At 38.1% G+C, this 23,922-nt stretch overlaps 1 protein-coding gene across 2 annotated transcripts in view; it reads left to right on the top strand.

Moving 5' to 3' along the window:
• The first annotated feature begins 4,804 nt into the window (after positions 1-4,804).
• The window catches only part of RAD50 (RAD50 double strand break repair protein), an 84,149-nt gene continuing 65,031 nt past the window's right edge, over positions 4,805-23,922 (top strand). Inside the window, exons 1-2 of one of the 2 annotated variants that reach the window (XM_036224182.1) lie at positions 4,805-4,887; positions 7,060-7,143. Coding sequence is in view for 1 of the 2 variants with exons in the window: in XM_016118400.2 (XP_015973886.2) it covers positions 5,129-5,257; positions 7,060-7,143 (213 nt within the window). In the remaining variant the exon portion in view is untranslated. Of the gene's footprint in view, positions 5,258-7,059; positions 7,144-23,922 lie in introns of both variants that reach the window. The other variant, XM_016118400.2, reaches the window with a different exon arrangement.

Here is a 23,922-nt window from a genome sequence, read left to right as displayed (position 1 = left end):
TGTCCAGGACCAGACTATTGTAGGCACTCGACTCATGTTTGTTGAATAAATAACTGAATGAATAAGTAGGCCCTTGGTTATATTAGTTGAGCAAATCTATATGAATACTGTGGAAACTCAAGGAGTCTGCAGCAGCAATAGAAACAACTTTGATGAGACTCCTAAAAAAAAAAAAAAAGAGCAAAACATTAAGGCTAAGCTATAGAGACCAAGCCAATGTGAACTAATACAGTATTTTTAAAAACCCACCTTATTTTAGGAGAACAGAAAGAAATTAGCAACCAGTATTCAGAATTTTAAAGGATTATTAGTAATTACATAATTTAGAAAAAGGATTTTGAATAGTGTTAACAAGTTGCATTAATAGGTAACATCCTTTTGCCAAAAATCTTTATCTCTATTAGTGGCTTCCAAATTGGCAACCTATTTTTAAAAACTTATAACTCTGGTTTTTACTAACTATAGTCATTTAAGGTCAAATGACTTTCCAATGAACTGATTCTAATCTATCAACTAGCATGACGCTGCAAATTTTTCATAGTGACTAAATATAAAATGATAGCATCTCTTTCTTTTCTTGACCCTATATTAACTTCTATCCTTTCAATCCTCAAGCGTGTCTTTAAGATATTTTTTATTGAATAAATAACATTATTTAAAAATTAACATAGAGCTTTTTCCTCTTGGCCTAGTGACTATCAGTTTTTTGATGACTTCTTCCAATCTTTACTAACACATAGACAACTTTACAGAGTTGTAATCAATAAATATGTACAATTTGTGTTTATCTTTTTTGTTTATTAATACTTCTCATTCATGTATCTACTTGTTATTTTTAAATTTTTATTTATTTATTTTATGGTGATGTTGGTTAACAAAATCTGTTAAGTTTCAGCCATATATTGTAACAGTAAGACATATATGTATTTACATTGTGTTCACCTCCCATATCTACTTGTTATTTTAAAGGTTACCTCCTATAATATGAAATTGATGTTCCACAATTTACTTCACCATTTGGTTGATTTCTAGTATTCCACAATCATAAACAATGCTACTAGAAACCTCTGTATAATTTTTAAAAATATTTTCTTATGCTAAAGGACTTGTGTTATCATTTTTATAGTTTTTGTTACACTTCACCAGATCACTCCTCTGAAAATATTCAATACACAAAAATAAATCATATTTTTACAGTTTTGAAACTTATAAAGTACTTTCACAAAAATAACTTTGCTTAATCCTGAAATCAGCATTGTGGGATAGATTTCTTTCCCTGAACGTTCTTTAGTAGTAGGATTTAAAAGTTTTGTTAATGTAATGAGTGAAATGAACCTCAAAGGAAAGTAAGATGCAAAAAGCAGTGGTAATCAAAGAGATCAAAATATGTTGGTAAACCTAAATGAATAATGCTGGTTAAAAAATGTCTTATTTGGGGGATTTCAAGACAATAAGGAAAAACATACTAAACAATGAAAATATAGGAGATGGAAGAAGTAATCAGAGTTGGAGCATTTTATGGTTCTTATATCATTTGAAAGTATGCTAAAAATATTAACTTTAGACTTCAAAAAAGGCATGTAAAAAATTTAAGCCTAACCACTGAAATGTCAGAACTAGAGTGTGCAACTCCCAAACCAGTGGAATAAAACATGGGAATAAAGGAAGCTCAATCAATCCAGAAACAAGGAAAAGAGGAAAAAGAAGAAAAGAAAAAGCAAGGAAAAAGATATGAGACACACATCCAAATTTATCAAGAATCACAGCAAATGAAAACAGATTAAACTCACATATTAAAAAGAAGATACTACAAAATTGTATAAAAAATCATCAGCTTTTTTCGAGAATACACATCATGAAAACATGACATTAAAGAGTTGAAAATCAAGAAACAGACTAGACAAATACTAATCAAAAGAAAGCTGATGTACCAATACCAATGTCAGAAAAAGAATTTATGTGCGATAGTATTATAAGGATAAGAGATTCACTAACAGGTATAAGATCGTATCTCATGGTAGTTTTATTTTCCATTTCACTAAGTATGATATAAGCAAAACGAAACATTTTTCAGTAGTAGTTTATTGAGAACTTGACTGATTTGCCTTTTTAGCTCTTTTTGTTTTGGGAGCTTAATCATTTTTATTGTAAATCTTTTCCACCCTTCTAGAGTTCTCTTAGTTTTGTAGTTTCCTATTGTTACAAAGTTGGAAATTTTTGTAATAGAATCTGGCTACCTTGTCATGTCCTTTTTTCCCTTCAACTCATAATTTTTCTGAAGTATTTTAAATTATAGAAAGCATGACACTATCAATTAACACTTCCATTTGCACTTCAAAAATGCTTGTTTTCTTACATAGCAAAATATTATTACATCTAATATAAAGAAATTAACAATAATTCTATTTTAGCATTTGATTTCCAGTCTACATTCAGAAAAAGTTTCCGCGTGTATCCCCCCTGCAACTCCCTCCACATCTCTATGTCCAAACCAGGATCCAATTCAGGATCATGTGTTGCATCTGGGTGACATATAACTCAAGTCTCTATTTGCAATGATACTGTTTGTTTGTTTGTTTGTTTTTCGAAGTCTTTTATAATCTGCAACAGTCGTTTTAATGACAACGATAGCCTGGGCAAGTATCCTGTAACACATCCCACCTTCCAGACTTGCCTTTTCCATTTTCGTGATAGTATTAACGTAATCCTTATTTCTTGTGAACTATAAGTTAAATTTAAAGGTGTGATTAGATTTCAAGTTTAACTTTTTAAAAATTAATTATTTTTATGGTGATATTGGTTAACGAAATCCAAGTTTCAGCTGTACATTTTAACAATAAGGAATATATATATATATATTTACACTGTGTGTTTACCTTCCATAGTTAATTTCTTTCTGTTACTACATATTTGACCTCTTGTATCCTGTATATCCCCCCACTCCCCTCTGGTAAATTTAACTTTTTTTAAAAAACAAAACTGCCTAAGAGGTGATGTCGGATACTTCATGTCAAAATAACAGGTATCCAAGTATTTATTTAAATGGTGTGTGTGTGGGGCGGGGGACGGTCTTGGTGATTACGCTTCTGTTTACACTTGTCAAAACTCATGAAACTACACCTGAAAGGGTGAGTTTTACCATATGTAACTTATGCATCAGTAAACCTGACTTTAAAAATGGGCTTTCACTTTGTTAAGGCCATACTACTGAGCAAGAGCATGCATAAATCAGTCTTTCAAGTTTCCTCAGTTTACATGTCTGGAGTCCTAGTATGAGAATCTCCTTTCAATCAACCACAGAAAATAGGTATGAAAATAATAACCTCACCAATAAAGTCAGTTTTGAATTGTCTTCTGCAGTAATTTTTTATTAAAATTTTTAAAATAAAAAATTGGCTTTAATCTTTTATCATTGTTTTATTACATTTGGTGGGTCACATAAGTTATTACTGTATAATTCAATGTTTTGTCATTGGTAATTTAAAATATGTACTGTAATAACTTTCATATTTTCTTACTTGGTATATCAAGTCACAACTCACTGGGCTTCACCACTTGCATCCTTTGACATGTGAATTTTAAAGTTTATGTATTAAGTTCTATAAATGATTGTTTTGGGAGTGTGTGATTGGAGAGTGTTTCCTGCATTTTCCTATCTTAGTAATCCAAAGTTTTTGTTTAATTTTAGTGTCTTCCACTATTGTTTTTGTAATTTTTCCTAATGTCTTTGCATGTGATATCCCTCAAGTTGGTTTCCAAAAAGCAATATTCTCATTTTTGAGAAAGGTAATTTCTTTCCCTTATTTACTTCGATTTTTTTTTGACAAAAAGTTGTACATACTTAATGTATACCTGATACTTTAAAGTGTACTCCAGTGTAACCAACACCACAATCAATGCCATTAGCATAGCCATCACCTCCAAAAGTTTCTTCTCACCTTCTTTATTTGTTTTGTAAGAACACTAAATAAGATCTACCCTCAGCAAATATTTTTAAGTATACAATACTGTATTGTTAACTGTTTGCACTATGGTATACAGATCTCTTATTATTCATCTTGCATAACTGACACTTTCTTAGTTGAAAGGCGCCTGTCTATTCCTATTTTGTATCAGTACTCATGCCAGTGGATTTCCTTCATATTTGCGTAATATTTTAGTTTTATAACAGCATTTGGCTTTTGCTCTTTAACATCTCTCTATTCTTAAAAATGACCGAGGAACCCAAAAAGCTTTCTAAAAAAATTTTATATTACAATTGGCACACAACATTAGTTTCAGGTGTACATTTACATACCTTATGATGCTATCACATTAAGTCTAGTAGCCATCTGTCACCGTGCAAGGTTATTAAAATATTATTGACTATATTCCCGGTGCTTATCCTACGTCCCCAAAGAGCTTTTATGTGAGTTATAACTATCAATATTTACTCAATTGGAAATTAAAATTGAAAATTTTTTTAAGCACACATTTCATCAGTCACCGCACGTCATGTGATCACATTAGGGAGGGAATGAGTGAAAACGGCAAATAACGTCTGCGTATTGTTAAAAAAATCGTTTTAACATTAGTGGACACTACACACACACCCATAGAGCGTCCCAGGATCGCCGAGACTTCTGAGAATCGCTGTCCGTCACAAGTCTTTATCGTCCCTTAAACTGTCTCTCAGGGGCGTCCGAGCCCCCATCAAGGAGCCTACATCATCCCCGCCTCCTTAAAAAGACCTGAGGCCCAACCCCTTTGGGCGGTGCAGCGCCCGGAAGCCGAAGCTGCGCGCGCACCCCTGGCCTCCCGCTTCCCGGCGTGCCCCGGGCGTATGGCGTAAATGCGCGCGAGTCGGAGCTGCTCATGTGACCTGCAGGGAAGCCGAGGCGGGAAACTGTGAGTGGGCCGGGTTGCGGTGTCCTTCGGCCTGTGTTCTGCGTTTCCCTCGGGCATCCCCTGGCCGGCCCCCACCCGCTCTCGCCCGCCAGTCGGGAAAGAACCAGGTGTGAGAGGAAGGATTCTAGTCACAGTCTTCGTCCCCGTCGGGAGCCTTCCGGCCCGCGCTCGCCCTGCTGTGGTCTCAGTGCTAAACCTTGCTGGGCTCCAGCCCCCTGGTGTTCAGATAAGAAACACAAACATGTCCCGGATCGAAAAGATGAGCATTCTGGGCGTGCGGAGTTTTGGAATAGAGGACAAAGATAAGCAAATTATCACTTTCTTCAGTCCCCTCACGATTTTGGTTGGACCCAATGGGGCGGGGAAGACGGTAAGTCTTAAGTAGCCGCCTTCAGGTTTTGGGTCGCCACATCTTAGGAGTCTGGAGAATGAAATATAAAATATGTGAAGAGTTAGGAACGTCGATTAGGTCGAGAGGCATCCCTGCGTCTCCGCGGCTCGGCTTTTGGGGCCCAGAAAATGCCTATGGCTCCGGGTGGACTCTCCGGCTCCGGGGCGTGGCCTTTAGGCCTTAGCGACTTTAGGAGTCGACCAGACCCAGCACCCTAAGGGTGTCCAAGCCTGTCTAGTGGTCGAGGTTGACTTGAGGATCTCAAGAGACCTGGAGCTACCGCCTCCAGAGCTCACAGTTCTACAAGAAGTATTTGTATCGATTTTTTTTTTTTTTTTTTTTTAACACTGTGGTCCCAAAGCATAGCACTCACTTCTGGTAGTTGTCCTAATGCAGGAATTTCTATAAAAGTTATAAAATATAAATATGTGAGTTTCCAAGTATGCCAACTGTCTAAGCATAATAAATGGGAAAGAAAATGGCTTAATTTTAAAATGAAACATACGATGGGTCTTAAATTAGAAAACTGCAGACATACCTAGTTTTAGTGCACGCCTCACAGATGTTGCATTATTTTTTACATACTGAAGACAAGCCCCTTCACCAGCAAAAAGATTAGGACTTACTTTTTTGTGGTCTGGAACCAAATCTGCAATATCTCCGAGGTATACTTATATTTTGTTGTTGGGATGTTTTTACCTAGTTAAAAAAAATTGAGCACAACTTATTTACTGTGACTTTTTAAAGCACTGGGAACACTCAGAAATATGAGTTGGGCGCGGAATGGCAAGTAATTACAGAAAATAGCCAAGAGGCTGTGTGGCCTGGAAAGGTAGCTTCAGATAAAGCAAAAAGATATCTGTGTGTAACAGGAAAAGTAAATGCAATTTTGTGAAAAGTGTTAAGGAGATAAGGTTTAGTATTGAGAGTTGAAAGCCTGACTCTTGTCTACTTTTGTTTATGTAAACATATCATTATTTATCGAATGCCTATTATGTACCTAGTATTGTATTAAGTGCACTACTGTGAAGAAGAGTAGTATAGTGTTTATGACCACTGGCTCCCTGAATACAAATCTTTTGCTTCATCATTTATTAGCTGTGTGACTGTGGGCAAGAGTGACCTAAATGCTGTTCCTTAGTCTTCTCATTCATAAAATGAAGATAAAAATCTACAGCTTAGGATTAATGTCAGAATTAAATGGTTAATGTAAGTAAAAGTGGTTAGTACAATACCTGGCACATAATAAGATCTACACAACTTTTAGCCATCGGTTTTGAGTTTCGTTTTTTTTTTTTTTTTTAACTTTTTTAAGTATTTCAGCTTTATTGAGGTATAATTGACATAAAAAATTGTAAGATTTTTAAAGTATACATCCTGGTGATTTGCTATACCTATGTATTGTGAAAGGATTTCCCCTATCTAGTTAATTAACACATCCAACACAGTGTTATCAGCTATGGTAACCATGTTACCATGCATTAGCTATTGTTACTGTTGAATTACTTTAAAGGGTTTTAATCGGAAATAGAAATTTTTTTTTCAAATAAAGGTTGCTTATTTTATTTTAGTATACTTCCTTTATTATATAGCTTTTCTAGGAACTTAATAGCAATTATTCTTTAACACTTAACCGTATCTACATTACGGGTTTATGTCAAATTTTATTAGAATGTATCCTTTATAGTTTCTTTGGTAAATACTTTTATAATTAATTAACATTTTATGATAAATTTATGTGACTCTCTTATAACTAAATAATATAACTTATCTTTCTTTAGACAATCATCGAATGTCTAAAATATATTTGCACTGGAGATTTCCCTCCTGGAACCAAAGGGAATACTTTTGTTCATGATCCCAAGGTAATGGTACTAGTAAAATTTTGTACTTTTAAAGTAAAATTTTTACATTTATAAAAGTGATAACAACTCATTGTAGAAAACCTGGAAGTGGAAAAGTGTAAAGAGATATGAAAATCACCCACATGCAGTCTTCTCAGTACCCAGTGAAAACCATTGTTGACATTTTCATGTATTTTCTCCTTTACATACAGTTTTACATAGCTGAAGTCATACTCAAATTTTGTATTCTGAGTTTTTTTCCATTTAACATTATCATAAAGTTCCTTAGCATTTTATATTAAAAACCATATTAAATTCTTTTTATGTTTAATTTATTTTCAATTACAGTTGACATTCAATATTATTTTATATTAGTTTCAGGTATACAGCATAGTGGTTAGTCTAGTACCCACCTGGCAATATACATAGTTATTATAATATTAATATATTAAATTCTTTATATGAGTGTTTGGTACGTGGTTGTTTCTTTTAATCTTTATACTTGTTTGTATATCCGAAATATTTCTTCCTTCAAACACATGACCTTTTATGAACATTTTTCATAACTACATAATTCTTTTACATTTAATTGCTATTAGTTTTTTTGTGAAAATGTACTGTGATGAAAGTCTTTGCATATGAATTTATTTGAATTATGGGATTTATACCGTTAGTTTGTGTAAAGGACATAGAATTTTCTATACATATTTTGGCCTAACAACAAGATTTTTCTTGCTTCATATACTGTAGTGGAGTCATACACCTCTTTCAATACCCCTCAAAAAGTTTATTGTATATTTGTTTTAGGCTTTTTTTCTGTGTTCATGAAAACATCTGTGTGCATATATAAATATACTCACTTATACATATATACATTCACACACGTATTTTAACACATAGGTAGTAATTTTATTATACCACCGTACAAATAAAATATTTAGTGTTGTACTGCATAGGTTTTGTTTATATATACATACACACACACACACTTTTATTTCATTGTTTTACTAAATAGTATTCCATTGAGTTTATATTCTGTAGTTTATTTAATGGCCCCCATTGATAGTCATTTAAGTTGTTTCCACTTTATATGACTAAAGATAACTAATAATTATTTACTAATTTTCTTAGAAATATCACTTAGTACATTTACTGAGCCCTCTTTACAGTAACTATTCGTACCTTCTTGGATCAGCTCTTGGAGGCTGGATCCAATCCCTTTTGTCATCTCAGACATTTTGCTTTTCAGTTGTTCCTTCTTGCTCTTTCATTAGCAGTTTTTCTCTCTTTATTGGATCATTCACATTAGCATGTAAACATGCTCTGGTAGCTCCAGCCTACAAACACAAAAAACTGTCCCTTTATTCCAAATCACCCTCTGGCTACTACCTCTTGTCCTTTCTAGTTTATAGCAAAATTCACAGGATTTATATGTACTCATTGTCTTCATTGCTTCCTCTTTTCTCTTCAGCCTACTCTGTTTAGAATTCATTCTTTATTTTTTTCCCCCCCACAAACACTGCTTTTGGTAGGTCACCAGTAATACCCATGTTGCCAGATAAAGTGGTCATTTTCTAATTCTAAGTAACTTCTCAGATTTGATATAATTGGTTATGCCCTTTTTAAAAAACATCGCTCTCTTGGGTTCCAGGGTATAATCTTATTAAGTCCCTTTTCACAGGCCACACTGTAATCTTTGCTGAGTCTACTTTTGCTTGACTCTTCTTAGGTGATCTCATTTCGGCTCCTCGCTTTATGTACTGGTTATATGCTGGTGTCTCCCAAACTTAACATATTTAGCCCTAACTTCTTTTCTAAACTCTAGACATATGTGTCTAGCTGTTTGAATATTTAATGGGCATCTCAAATTTAACATGTTCAAAACAGAACTTTTAGTTCCTTGTCTCCTTACCCCTCTCACATTCTCAGGCCTGTTAGTATCTCAGTACTCTGCAGTTTAATATATTCACACATTTGCTTGTGCCAAAACCTGAGTGTCATCCTTTGATTCTTTGATCTAATTCTGTTTCTAATTCATAGGCAATTCTTAGCAACTCTTCTAATACATGTCCAGAATTTGTCCCTTTATCCCATCTGCATTGCTCCTTTCTTGGTCCGAGCCACCATCTTCTTTCCTGTGAACTATTCTAATAGTCTACAAACTTATTTTCCTGTTCTCATTCTTTTTTAAATTCATTTTTCAATTATAGTTGACATACAATATTAGTTTCAGGTATACAACATAGTGATTAGACATATACCTTACAAAGTGGCTGCCGGATAATCTAGTACCAATCTGGCATCTTACATCGTTATTACAGTATTATTGACTTTGTTCCCTATGCTGTTCTTCTCCTCCCCATTACTATTTTTATAACTGGTAATTTGTATTTCTTAATATCTTTTGCCGTTTTTGCCCATCTTTCCCAACCCCCCTTCTATCTGGTGACTATAAGTTTGTTCTCTGTATCAATGAGTTTGTTTCTGTTTATTCGTTTATTTTGTTTTTTGGATTTCACATATAAATAAAATCACATGGTATTTGTGTTTCTCTGATTTATTTACTTAGCATAATACCATTTAAGTCCATCTATGTTGTCACAAATTGAAAGATTTTATTCTTTTCTTTAGCTGAGTAATATTGTTTTACACACACACACACCCCACTTCTTTATCCATTTGTCTCTTGATGGACACTTAGGTTGCTTCTATATCTTGGCTATTGTAAATAATGCTGCAGCGAAGATGGGGTGTATATATCTTTTTGGATTAGTGTTTTGGGTTTCTTTGGATAAATACCCAGAAATAGAATTGCTAGATCATATGCTAGTTCTATTTTTAATTTCTTAAGGAACCTCCATACTATTTTCCATAGTGACTGCACAAATTTACAATCCTATCAACAGTGCATGAGGGTTCACTTTTCTTCACATCCTTGCCAACATTTGTTTGTTTATTTATTGATGATAGTCATTCTGACAGGTGTGAGGTGATAGCTCATAGTGGTTTTGATTTGCATTTTCCTAATAATGAATTATGTCTGCATCTCTTTTTGTGTGTTGCCCATCTGTATGACCTCTTTGGAGAAATGTGTTCATGTTCTCTGCCCATTTTTAAATTGTATTTTATTTTTTTGATGTTGAGCTGTATGCGTTCTTTGTATTTTTTGGATGTTAACCTCTTATTGGATATACCATTTGCAGATATCTTCTCCCATTTGGTACATTGCCTTTTTGTTTTGTTGATGATTTCTTTTGTGGTGCAAAAGCTTTTTAGTTCAATGTGGTCATATTTGTTTATTTTTGCTTTTTTTGCTTTGCTGTAGGAGGTAGAGCCAAAAAACATTGCTAAGACCAATGTCAAAGAGTTTATTGCCCATGTTTTCTTCTAGGAGCTTTATTGTTTCAGTTCTTAAATTTAAGTCTTTAATCCATTTCGAGTTTATAATTGTACATGGTATAAAAAATGGTCTAATTCATTTTTTTGTATGTATCTGTCCATTTTTGCCAACACCATTTATTGAAGAGACTGTCTCTACCCCATTGTGTAGTCTTATCTTGTTTGTTGTAAGTCTCTGCCTTCATTCTTGAAGTTCTCTTTTTCACATAGCAACTAGAGTTATCTTTTAAATATTCATTCACTCATTCATTCATTCACGAGGGAGTGAGTTACTCAGAATCTGGAGGAAGAACACTTCAGTCAGTGTTACTACAAATTGCAAAATTGGAATCACAAGGAGTAGAAAAATGACAAGGGAAAGACTGGTAGAAAATTAAGTCAGAGAGGTAGAAGGTAATACATCCTTAGGACCTTGGGTTCTATTCTTAGTTAATTAGGAATCTGTTGGAAGATTTTAAGCAAGAAAAGGGCATCTTAAAGCAATCAGTCTGGCTACTGAGGGAAGACTCTGTATATGGCAAGGATGGAAAGGCCGAGACTAATAAAGGGGATTTTATGATCATCCAAGTGCGATATATTGGTGGTTTGATTAAGGTAGTAGTGGTAGAAATGGTGAGAAATGCTTGGATTGGGGATTTTTTTTCTTTTTAATTAATTAAAAAATATTTTAATGGTGATATTGGTTAACCAAATTTAGTAAGTTTCAGCTGTACACTTTGACAGTAAGGCATATGTATGTTTACACTGTGTGTTCACCTCCCATAGTTAGATTTCTTTCCGTCACCACATATTTGACCCCCTTTACCTGTCTGCCTCCCCCTCCTCCCTATCCTCTTGTAACTACTAGTCTGTTGTCCATGACCATGAGTCTCTGTTTGTCCTGTTCATTTGTTGTTTTTAGGTTTATATCCCACATATAAGTGATATCATGTGATTTTCAACTTTTTCTTTCTGGTTTATTTCGCTTAGCATGAATATCTTGAGGTCCATCTATGTAGTCGCAAATGGCAGTATTTCATCTCTTCTTATGGCTGAGTAATATTCCATTGTATATATGTACCACAGCTTCTTTATCCAATTATCTATTGTAGGACACGTCAGCTGCTTCCATGTCCTGGGGATTGGGGATGTATTTTACAGGAAGAATCAACATATTAGCTAACGATTTAGATGATGGTATATGAAAGAGATAGAATCATCAAGTATTTTGACTTGAACAACTAAATACAGTGTTGTCATTTATTGTAATGGGAAAACTCTGTAAAAAAGAGATTTGGGTGTCTGTGGTTTAAACATGTAAATTTGGGATGTCTGTTGGATATTCAAAGGAGATGTCCAGTAGGCAGACAGAAGTACGTACATGGAAGAGATTTGGGCTAGAGAAAGACAATTAGGAATCACGATATATATAGTTAGTTACATATAATTAGTAAAGCCTGATGGTATCATAGGGAGCAAATATAGAGATGAGGTCCAAGACCTGAACCTAGAGCACATGAGCACTTAGGAATAGGAATGAGGAGGAGGAGCCAGCAAAAGATGTTAAAAGAACTAGTAGTAAGTAGGTAAAGTAAGGAAAACTAAGAGAGTCCTGTCTTGGAAGACCTGAGAATAAAATGTTACAAGAAAAGAGGAGTCATCAACCTTGTCAAATACGTTGAAGCTGAAATAAGAGGAAGCCATTGGTGATCTTGACAAAACCAGTTTTAATCTAAAAAACAAGAGGTAAGGAAGTGAAACACACAAAATTGTTTTATGAGTTTTGCTGTCAGTGGAAAGAGAGATAGGACAGTAGCTGAAAAGGTTTGCAGGATCAAGGGGAATTTTGTTGGTTGTTGTTCTTGTTTATATTTTTTTAATTCATTCATTCATTTGATGTTTCCATGTTGACTGATGCTCTGGTATCTCTGTCCAATCTCAATTTTTCACCCACTCCCCTTTCCAAATGCTTTCATCTTTCAGGAGTTGTTTTTCACAGCTACCTGCTCATGTCCTCCCTGTGGTTCTTATGGCCTTGGTGGTTTAGCTCTTTTCACTTGCTACCCACTGTTCAGCTACTCTTATTTCCCAGTTCTGAGCTCCCACCCACACTGTTTTGTTCATCAGCTCTTCTCTCCTAAGTCTTCATACCTGCTTCTGTGGGTTGAGCCATTCCCCTCACCCGAATTGCCCACATCCCCTCAATTTTCCCAATCATTTCAGTTCCTCTCACTTTCTTATATCTTCAGCTTCTCTTGTCTTTCCTTTTACCTATTTTGATATGTCTCTGCATGTAATACTGTTTACTTTGTCTTATAAACACCTGAATTTTTCTGGTGCTCCTCACCAATCTTTCTCACCTGTCTTCAGTTGTTTCTATCTACTTAGGAATTTTGATTTCTATGTTGCTCTATTTGCCTAATTTACTACCCCCTCATTCCCCACCATCGCACCCTTCTACTTTCAAACTTTCGCTTACCTCAGTTATTCCCATTCTTACTCTGACCTCATTTACATCTCCTCAGCTGACTTGTACATTCAGAAGCTCATTTTTCTATTGTCTGCATCTCATCAGTTTTGATTTGCTTCTGGCTGATACTGTAAATTATGTAGATGCTTATTTGCTCAGATGTTTCTTTATCCTATATGTCATATTTTTAAAAGTGGGAGATACTAGAGCAATTATAAACTGATAGGGATGACCCTGGATAGAGGGAAAAATTGATGCAGGAGAGAAGATAATTGCAGAGCAAAATCCTTGAGTAGGCAGGAAGAGATAAGATCCATTGCTCAGCTGAAGAAGTTAACATAAGCATTCTCTGTTTATCCATTGCAAGAGGATGACAGCAGAGTATATAATTCGTAAATATAGTGGTGAAAGAATGATTAAGTTCTCTCTTGATCATTTCTGTGTTCTCAATGGAAAAGAGAAGTGAAATCATTGGCTGAGGGTAGGAGAAGGGGTTGATGGAAGCTAGAAAAAGTGTAAAGTAGTTTTTATCCCAGAGAGTAAATTGATTATGGTAGTGTTACAGGGTTACATGACAGTGTCAGGGGGTCACTTGAGGTTTGTAGATGAAAATTTGTAGGAAGACAGGTCATGGTTGTATCTCCCAGGCACTAGAGCTCCAACACCCCATGCCGGACTGACTCTTGTGCCCCTTATGCCAGCCCTCCTCACCCTGCTTGGCTCTGAGTGCCCATGCTAGATCCCTCCTCATTCCCCACTCATGGACACCTTACCTTTCTGAGTCTCTGATACTCTTTACCTGGTGGCTTTTTATAGGGATGCCCTTTCTAATCTGGGATCCAATTTCCCCCAGCTGACTTCCCCCTCGCATGGATTACCTCCTCAGTGTTTTCGGGCTCTGAATCCCCACATCATGCTTTCCCTCAGTGTGGACACCCTTATTCTCCTGAGCTGGGCCATCATCCCTATGCATAGATGCCCTTTTTATCTAGCTTGAACTTTGACATCCATGGACTCTTGAAACTCTGTGCCACGCTGTCTTCCCATGTGGATACTCTTGTCTACCTTCTCCAGTTATCTTGCTCTAGGCTGAGAGCTACCAGGGCCCTCCACCTCTTGCCAATATCCTTTTTCTGCCCATTCTAATGGTTTTATGACTAGATTGTTTGGAAAAGAAAGGGCTTATTTTTTATTGTTTTATTCTTTTGAATAGAAATTGTTCTAAAGTATAATATATGTATTTCTGTCCCTTAATAAATTAACTCAATCTAAATTACTTTTTAAAGCAACTTTTAGAGCATCAATAACAATATTGTGATGAAATGCTATAAGGTACTCTTTGCTTGAATTCCATTTACTATTTTAATACTTGCCAGGTAGCTAAGTGCTACAAAGGTAGATGCCATGGAGAGCAAATATGTTTGGCCTGTTAGGCACATTGTAAACAAATTAACTTGTTTTTGGTACATAAATGCATAACAGTGTACCAGCTTCTCTTTTCTCCACATCCTCACCAACATTTGTTGTTCTTTGATTTATTGATGACAGCCATTCTGACAGGTGTGAGGTGATATCTCATTGTGGTTTTAATTTGCATTTCCCTGATGATTAGTGATGTTGGACATCTTTGCATATATACATTGGCTATCTGTCCTTTTTGGAGACATCTATTCATGTCCTCTGCCCATTTTTTAATTGGATTATTTGAGGGTTTTTTCGATGTCGTATGAGTTCCTTATGTGGTTTGGATATTAACCCTTTATTGGATATAACATTTGCAAATATCTTCTCCCATTCAGTAGGTTATCTCTTCCTTTTATTAATGATATCTTTTGCTATGCAAAAACTCTTTAGTATGGTATAGTCCCGTTTTTTTTTTCCTTTTGTTTCCCTTGCCTAAAGAGACATATCAAAACAAACAACAACAACAAAAAACCACTGCTAAGAGTGACGGCAGAAAGTTTACAGCCTATATTTTCTTCTAGGAATTCTGTTATTTCAGGTCTTACATTGAAGTCTTTAATCAATTTTGAGTTTATTCTTATACATGGTGTGAGAAAATGGTCTCGCATCATTTTTTTCTTTTTGCATATTGCTGTCTAGTTTTGCCAACAGTATTTATTGAAAAGACTATCTTTACCCCATTATATAGTCTTGTCTTCTTTGTCATAGATGAACTGATCAAATAGGCATGGATTTATATATGGGCTCTTTGTTCCATTGATCTTTGTGTCTGTTTTTATGCCAGTACCATGCTGTGCTGATTACTATAACTTTGTAGTATAGTTTGATATCAGGAAGCTTGATACCTCCAACTATGTTCTTCTTTCTCAAGATTGCTTTGGCTATTCAAGGTTTTTTGTGGCTCCATATAAATTTTAAGATTATTGATTCTAGTTCTGTAAAAATGCCATTGGTGTTTTGATAGGAGTTGCATAGAATCTGTAGATTGTTGAACGATGATAATTCTTCCTATCCATGAGCATGGTATGTGCTTCCATTTGTTTGTATCTTTTTCAATTTCTTTAATGTCTTAAAATTTTCCAAGTAGAAGTCTTTCACCTCTTTTGTTACATTTATTCCTTGGTATTTAGTTCTTTTTGATGCAGTTTTAAATGGGATTGTTTTCTTAATTTCTCTTTCTGATAGTTCGTTATTGATATATAAAAATGCAACCAATTTCTGAATATTAATTTTGTATCCTGCTACTTTACTGAATTCATTTATTCTGATACTTTTAGGGTGAATTCTTAAGGTTCTCTCTTTATAATATAATATGTTCTGCAAATACTGACAATTTTACTTCTTCCTTTCCAATTTGTATGCCCTTTGTTTTTCTAGTCTGGTTGCTGTGGTTAGGACTTCCATTACCATGATAAATGAAAATAGTGTTAGTGAACATCCTTGTCTTGTTTCTGATCTTAAGGAAAATGCTTTTAGTTTTTCACTGCTGAGTATGATGTTAGCTGTGGTTCGTCACTCATGGCTTTTACTATTTTGAGATATGTTCCCTGTATTCCCACTCTGCTGAGAGTTTTATCATAAATGGATGCTATATTTTGTCTAATGCTTTTTCTGCATTTATGGATATGATCATATGATTCTTATCCATCCTGTTGTTTATGTGTATGATCTGTTTGGTATATTTAATTTGATTCGCTAATATTTTGTTGAGGATTTTTGCATCCATTTTAATTGGGGATATTGGCCTATAGTTTTCCTTTTTCTTAATATCTTTATTTGGTTTTGGAATCAGGCTAATGCTGGCCTCGTAACATGAACTTGACAGCCTTCCTTTTCAGTTTTTTGGGATAGGTTGAAAAGGATAGATGTTAATTCTTTCAGTTCATTCTTTTGGTAAAATTCACCTGTGAAATCATCTGGCCCAGGATTTTTGTTGGGAATTTTTTGATTACTGATTCAATTTCGTGAGTAGTAATCAATCTGTTTAGATTTTCTTTTTCTTCTTGATTCAGTCATGGAAGATTGTATATTTCTAGGTATTTATCCATTCCAGGTTGTTCAGTTTGTTGGCATGTACTTGTTTGTTGTATTACTTAAAGTCCTTTGTATTCTTGTACTGTTGGTTGTCTTGTACTTCTTTTTTGTTTTTTATTTATTTGCACCCTCTCTTGATGAGTCTGACTAAAAAGGTTTATCGATCTTGTTTATTCAAAGAACCAGCTCTTGGTTTCATTGATCTTTTCTATTATTGTTGTTTCGTTGATCTTTTCTATTGTTGTTGTTGTTTTTTAAAGACTTTGTTTCTACTCTGATCTTTATTTTCTTCTACTCACTTTGGGCTTTGTTCTTTTTCTAGTTCTTTTAAGTATAAGATTAGATTTTTATTTGAAATTTTTCTTATTTCTTGAAGTAGGCCTATGTTTCTATGAATTTCCTTCTTAGTACTGATTTGGCTGTGCCCCATAGATGTTAGATCATTGTGTTTTCATTTTCATTTGTCTTGAGGTATCTCTTGATTTTTTACTTGATCTCTTTGTTAACTCATTCATTGTTTAGCAACATGTTATTTAGCCTCCACATGTGTGTGTTTTTCAGATTTATACCTTTATAGGTCTTTAGCTTTTGACATTTTAATTACGATGTTATGATGTAATTTAGTGTGGTCTTCTTTGGTTTGATCTTGTTTGGGACTCTGTGCTTTCCGGATTTGTGTGTCTGTTTCCTTCACCAGGTTAGGAAAGTTTTTTTTTTTTTTTTTTTGGTCATTATTTCTTCAAACAGGTTTTCAATATCTTTTTCCTCCTTCTGGTACCCCATGATGTGAATGTTGGTATGTTTGATGTTGTTCCAGAGGTCTCTTAAACTATTCTCATTTTTAAAAATTCTTTTTTGTTTTTGCTATTCCAATGGGATATTTTACCCTACCTTTCCTTGCAAATCGCTGTTTTGATCCTCTGCTTTATATAGTTTGTTGTTGATTCCCTTTATAGCGTTCTTCATTTCAGTTATTGTAATCCTCATTTCTGACTTTCTTTTTTGTTTTCTATCTCTTTGTTGAAGTTCTCACTGAGTTCATCTGTTTTTATAAGTTCATCGAGCATCCTTACAACCAGTGTTTTGAACTCTGTATTTGGTAGGTTGCTTGTCTACATTTCATTTTGTTCTTTTTCTAAAGTTTTGTCCTGTCCTTTCATCTGAGACATGTTTCTTTGTCTCCTCATTTTAGCTGTCTCTGTGGGTTTGTTTCCATGTATTAAGTAGATCTGCTACATATCCTGGTCTTGGCAGAATGGCCTTATGTAGTACATGTTCTGTGGGGCCCAGTGGGATAGTCTGTCTGGTCATTTGAGCCAGGTGTTGCAGGGATGTCCCTTGTGTGGGTTGTGTGTGCCCTCCTGTTGCAGTTGAGCCTTCATTGCTGTTGGTACATCAGTGGATATGGTTGACCCTCAGGCTGACTGGCTGTGAGTGCTGACTATTACTACAGTGGATGAGCTATTGTGTGGAGGCTGACCCCTCCCACCCAGAGTAGGAGTCACTTTATCAGGGCTCTGGTACCAACCAAGTCTTTGGTTGTATCGTTTGTGCAGCTGGTTGGGTGGTGCTTTGGTGTGGTCTAAAGCCAGCCACTGGGTGTGTTGTTCTGGAGCCTCCTGAGATGGGCTCCAGTGCAGGCCAAGGTCAGCTGCTGCTTGTGCCAGGCTTGAGGTGGTCTGGTAGAAGCTACAGTGTGATCTGTGGTTAGTTGCTGCTTGTGCTGGGCTTGGAGGCGCTTGGGAGATGTCATGGTGTGAACTGAGGCCATCTCTAATTTGTGCTGGGCTTGTGGCCACTTGTTGAAGCTACATTTCAAGCCAAGATTGGCCACCAATTATGCAAGGCTTGGGGCCACCTGATGGGATTTATAATGCAAGTTGAGACTGGTTACCTCACATGCTGGGCTTAAGGGTGCTTGGCGAGAGGTACGGGGCACACTGTGAACCTTTGAGAGATTTTAGGAAGGTCTGTTGTGTGAGCTGAGGCAGGGCACTTGTCCACACAAGCAGGCACTGGAACCACCAGGGTGGGGTGTATAGTGTTAGCCAGGTTAATGCAGAGCTCAGACTTGGTGCTCACCTGTGTCTTCTGGCTGAGTAGGAGGAGAGTTCAACGAAGGAACAATGACACCTGCCAGTGCTTCCATTCCCAGGGAGAGATGCCCAGAACCGTGCCCCTTCATCCCTTGCCTTGAAGCTAGTCGGTTTAGTTCCCCTCACCTCCATATGTCCCTGGCACCTTCGAAGCTGCTGGCCCTATGCTGGAGCCGAGTGAGTGGGTTTGTGAGGAAGCAAGTCTCTGTGCAGGCTATTTAAGAGGGAAACTTAATCTCCAGCACCCCTCTTTCTCATTTGGACGTAGTCCCTGTTGCTTTTCACAGCCATATGTAATGGAAACTCCTCTTCCTGTTACTGGTGCCCTGGGCTGGGGACCCCAATGTGGGGCTAGGAACCCTTGCTCTTCAGTGGGGACCTCCACAGCTGTGTTATCCCTCCTGACTCTTAAATACCACACCATGGGTGTGGGACTTGCCCTTTCCACGTCTTTGCCCCTCCTACGAATCCGATCTTGCTTCTTCTTTATATCCTTACTTATAGGACTTCTGTTCAGCTGGTCTTCAGGTAGTTCTCAATCACAGTTGTTCTATAATTTAGTTGTAATTTTAATGTGGTAATGGGAGTGTAGCTTTTAGCTACTCTGCCATCCTGACTGGAAGTTCATAGAATCTGAACTAATAAATGTAGGAGGAATAATGGCACTAGAAAATTACTATTTGATAACTATCTAAGTCATAATCATTTATGTAGGAAACACTAGATGCTAAAACTAGTGGAGGAAAGCTTGATAAGCTATGAGATATTTACATGGTCTTGGTATATCTCTCCCCCAAATATTTATTAATAGCAAAGTAGAAGAAATAACTTGATGGTGCAGAAGCCTGGCGGATACCACCTTTATCAAGAGATTGATATTAATATCCCCAGTATTGAGATAAATCGAAATCACTGTTCCAAGGGATAAGATGCAAGAAAAGGAACACATCATTACTTCTCTAATATGCCTGCCAAAGATGCTGTTGCAGGATTCTTGAACGGAGAGAGGGGACACCAAGGCTTTAAGCAGGAAGCAGCATTTATTGATGCCGGCACCAGCTCAGCGGATTCTTATCCAAAGGCTGAGCCCCGATTGTAACAACAGGAAGTTTTATACAGTCTTGTCATTCCTACACAGCTATAGATATAAGGAAGAACATTTATTGGTTGGAAAGCTGTGAGAAAACTGATGTTAGCCTGAGAGTCCTTGAAGTGGGGAGAGGGCAGTCAGGAACGAACTCTTTTGAGCAGGAAATGGCCAGGCAGCATCAGGCTGCCACATTCCCCGCTTTGATGCTTGGACCCAGAACTGGGTCAGAGAGCATCATCTTCTTCTAACTTTTGGTTTAGAGGCTGGTACCTCCATAGCATGAGGGCATTTGCTGCAATTTTATTGGTCCAATACCACGAAGGGGCCTTGGGCCATCAGTTTAGGTCTGTGTGATTTAAAAATAGCATTCTTTTACATGGGGTTTCTCCAACCCACTGAGTGTATCCTGGACCCATCCAGCCAAGACATTTTACTTTTACCACTTCTGAAGAGAGGACCTGACTCTGGGGTCAACCCTCTTCACAGTGAGCCACTGTGTAGTTCCACTGGAGGAGGTAAAAGACGTCTAGGCTAGTTCCCGTCCAAGGGCAATGTTTACTCATGAGTGCTCTTCCACAAACCCATCATTTAGTGACACCAAGTTCATGGGCTATCCTCTCAGCGGGGTCAACAAAGAGGTTCTTCCCTGGGGTTGGGAAGTCAAGGTTTTAGCCCAACACGGCCTTTAACTGATCATACATTTGTGGGCTTTGGGGCCTAGGAGAAAGTGTAGGCTTAGATGTGGTTGAATTATGCATCCATTGGACAATTTCTCCAACTGCTGGGTCCTCTGCATTGTTTTGGACCTTTCCCTTGCTTGAGGTCCATCGCTAACATGCCCAAGTTTCCCCTAATTTTTCAGGTTCTTGGCATGATTGGCTACTCTCAGACTTAACCTTTATGTACCCCATCCAATATCAGAAACCCTAATGAGTGCAGAGTGTTGACGTTTAGGGCACACCCTTCAGGTAGGCTGGTTATGGAAGTGAAGCTAGTGGCAGTGTTGGACCCTATGCTGTATCTTTGCATGCAACGGGTACAAGGGGAAGAAGAAGTGGGGAGACTGTCGCCACACACGTGGCGGAGTAGAAGAAGAAGGAAAAGAGTCTTTAGGGGTGCCATCCTGACAAGATGTCATCCTCAGGCTTCTGCCAAGCGTAGATTGGTAAACTTCTGGAGTGAGCAAAGCAGGGCCAATGGCTTACCCTTGGTCTGTCGTCAGAGTCAGAATTTTCTTCTGTAGAGTTCCCTTTAGGGGCTCTGAAGAGTCTGGAACGCATTCCCACTCTGCAGCTGTGGGTTTAAGTCTGCCGTGATGTATCCAGGGTGTTATTTCAGCAACCTTAACTGCAGTGGGGGTAGACAAAATGACAGTAAAGGGGGATCTCCACAGGGGTTTTAAGAGCTGGATATACTACTCTTTTACCCAGAGTCTTCTGGTTTAAAGGAATGAACTTCAGTGGTTAAATTGACAGGAAGCCTTTCCCTAACCCATTGTCTGAGAGTCTGGAAGGTGGTCCCGAGGGCCTGAAGCTGGTGTCTCAGAGTCAATTCACGTATTTCCTTGAGGTCTCTTTATAGTCCTTTGACGAGTAGTGGTGTCTGCCCACACAGGATCTCAGAGGGGGAGAACCCAATCTTCTTGATTGGGGCCAACCTGATTCTTAATAGTACCATGGAGGACTTTATCCTAAAGATGTGTCTCCTGACGTCGTTTTCCCAACTGAGTCTTAAGGGTCCTGTTGATGTGTTCCACCTGTCCTGAACTTTGTGGTCGATAGGCAGTATGTAATTTCCATTTAATATTTAAATTCTTGGCTAGTAGCTACACTATTTCTGCTACAAAGGCTGACCTATTATCTAAGCCAGTGGTACTTGGAAGGCCAAATCGTGGAACAATTTCTCAGAGGAGCAGTCTGGCTACTTTTCGGGCCTTCTCAGTCCGGGTGGGGTAAGCCTCTACCCAACTAGATATAGGTGCATACAAAACCCAAGAGATACTTGAGGCCCCATGATCGAGGCATTTCAGTGAAGTCTACTTTGAGTCCCTCAAAGAGGATGCCACTGACACTTCGGACCCCCGGTGGGGCACATGGCACTTGCCTGGGGTTGTTGCAGGCACAGACTTCGCACCATTCACACACCGCTCGGGAGATGCTAGAGAGCTGGGAGACATAGGAGTTTTGGCCCGAAGTGGTTTCTAGGGCAGTGTGACCAAGATGAGTCCTTTGGTGAAACTGCTTGACAAAAGCTGGGGGTAGGGTCCCAAGGACTATAATTCGTCTAACCTTAAACTTCCACCATCCACTGGGGAGGAGGCTCCCCCTCTTCAGCCTTAAACCAGGCTTCTTGAGGCAAGTACCTGGGATCCCCTTTGGCTAAGGGACTGGGAAACAGGGAAACAGAGCTGTAGGGCAGGCTCTTTCCTTGGCCGCTGCCAGTTTGGCAACATGGTCTGCCCTGCAGTTGCCCGAGGCCATTATGATGTCCCCTTTTTGATGTTCTCTGCAGTGCATGACTGCTATTTTCTTGGGGTCCAACACAGCATCTAAGAGTTCTAGATTTTCCTTTTCATGTTTTTGTCTTTTTCCCCTGAATCGATTAGACCTTTCTCTTTGTACAGGGCTTCATGTACATGGAGGGTGGTGAAGGCATTCTCGATTCATTGTATATGTTAGCACACACTCCTGCTGCCAGCTGAAGGGTGTGAATCAAGGTGATAAGCTCTGCCTTTTGTGCTGAAGTTCCCCTAGGCAGAGGTTTTGTCTCAATGGTAGAATGTAGGGGTCACCATAGCATATCCTGCAAGTCATTCTCCTCCCCTCACAAAGCTGCTACTGTCAGTGTTGTAATATTTTACATCAAGGTCCTTGAGGGGGTGCTCTGTCAAGTTGGGTCGATTGGAAAACATTTCATCCATGATTTCAATGCAATTGTGGTCTTGCTGGCCAGGCCCAGTAGGTAGCAAGGTGGCTGGATAAAAGGTTCACATTACCTCTAGGCGGATGCATAGATTCTCACACAGCATTCCTTGGTTTCAGACCATATAGGCATTAGTTAGCCAGTATTGTCCCTTGTACTCCAGTAATGTTATTACTGAATGTGGTACTCGAACTGTCAGTTCTTGCCCCATAGTCAGTTCGTCGGCCTCTGACACAAGGAAGGCCATGCCTGCTAGTGCTTGCAAGTGGAGTGGCTAGCCCTGGGCGACAGAGTCAAGCTATTTGGTGAGATAAGCCACGGGACAGTGCCAAGATCATAGCAGTTGGGTTAAGACCCCTACTGTGACACCCGTGTACTCCTGTATGTACAGAAAGAACGATTTGGTTAAGTCTTGGAGTCCTAGTCCTAGTCTGGTGGCATTAGTGAGTGCCCACTTGATTTCTTTAAAGGCCTTCTGTTGTGTAGATTCCTTCTCTAGGATGGAGATGTGTTCCTTCCATGCATTCCTTATAGGTCTTTCCTGCTAGGAGGAGTTTATCTACATACTGGAGTAATGTACAGGTTTGTTGGTTTGCTGGGAAGTCCTTTAAATGTGAGGCCTTCTCTAGGAATCTACACAACAGAAGGCCTTTAAAGAGGGATTTGGCCAGGATGGAGAAATTAAGTATCCAGATTCTGCAGAAGCCAGCTGCTCTGAGGAATTCACAGATTTGTTGTCAGGTGGTAGGGACAGGGATCCAGCAGACCATTTGTTTCCTTTTTGGGCCAAGTTGACGTTGCCCCTGAGGCAGGTGGAAGCCGAGGTATTTGACTCTTTCTTTGCAGATTTGAGCCTTCCTTTTAGAGACCTTGTAACCCGCTTCCCAAAAGACACTGAGGAGTAGATGTGTTCCTTCCATGCATTCCTTATAGGTCTTTCCTGCTAGGAGGAGTTTATCTACATACTGGAGTAATAATGTACAGGTTTGTTGGTTTGCTGGGAAGTCCTTTAAATGTGAGGCTAGAGCGGTCCCAAATATGGTCATGGAGTGTTTGAACCCTGAGGCAGTCGTGTCCATGTCAACTGGCCCTTTTCTCCGCTTTTAGGGCTTTCCCATTGGAAGGCAAAGATTGGTTGAATCCGAGGACCCAGGCGAATGCAGAAGAAGGCGTCCTTGAGGTCCAGACAGGTGAAATAAGCGGCCTTAGCAGGGGTGAGACATAGGAAGGTATATAGGTTGAGGACAACAGGGTGCAGGATGACAGTCACCTAGATGACTGCTCATAAATCTTGGACTGGCCAGTATTCATTGGTCCCTGGCTTCTGAACCAGCAGGAGGAGCATT

This window comes from Rousettus aegyptiacus, unplaced genomic scaffold (assembly GCF_014176215.1).
Source record: "Rousettus aegyptiacus isolate mRouAeg1 unplaced genomic scaffold, mRouAeg1.p scaffold_m13_p_7, whole genome shotgun sequence".
Taxonomy (NCBI): domain Eukaryota; kingdom Metazoa; phylum Chordata; class Mammalia; order Chiroptera; family Pteropodidae; genus Rousettus; species Rousettus aegyptiacus.
The sequence above is the reverse complement of the archived record's forward strand: the minus strand, read 5'-3'. Positions and strand labels throughout refer to the sequence as shown.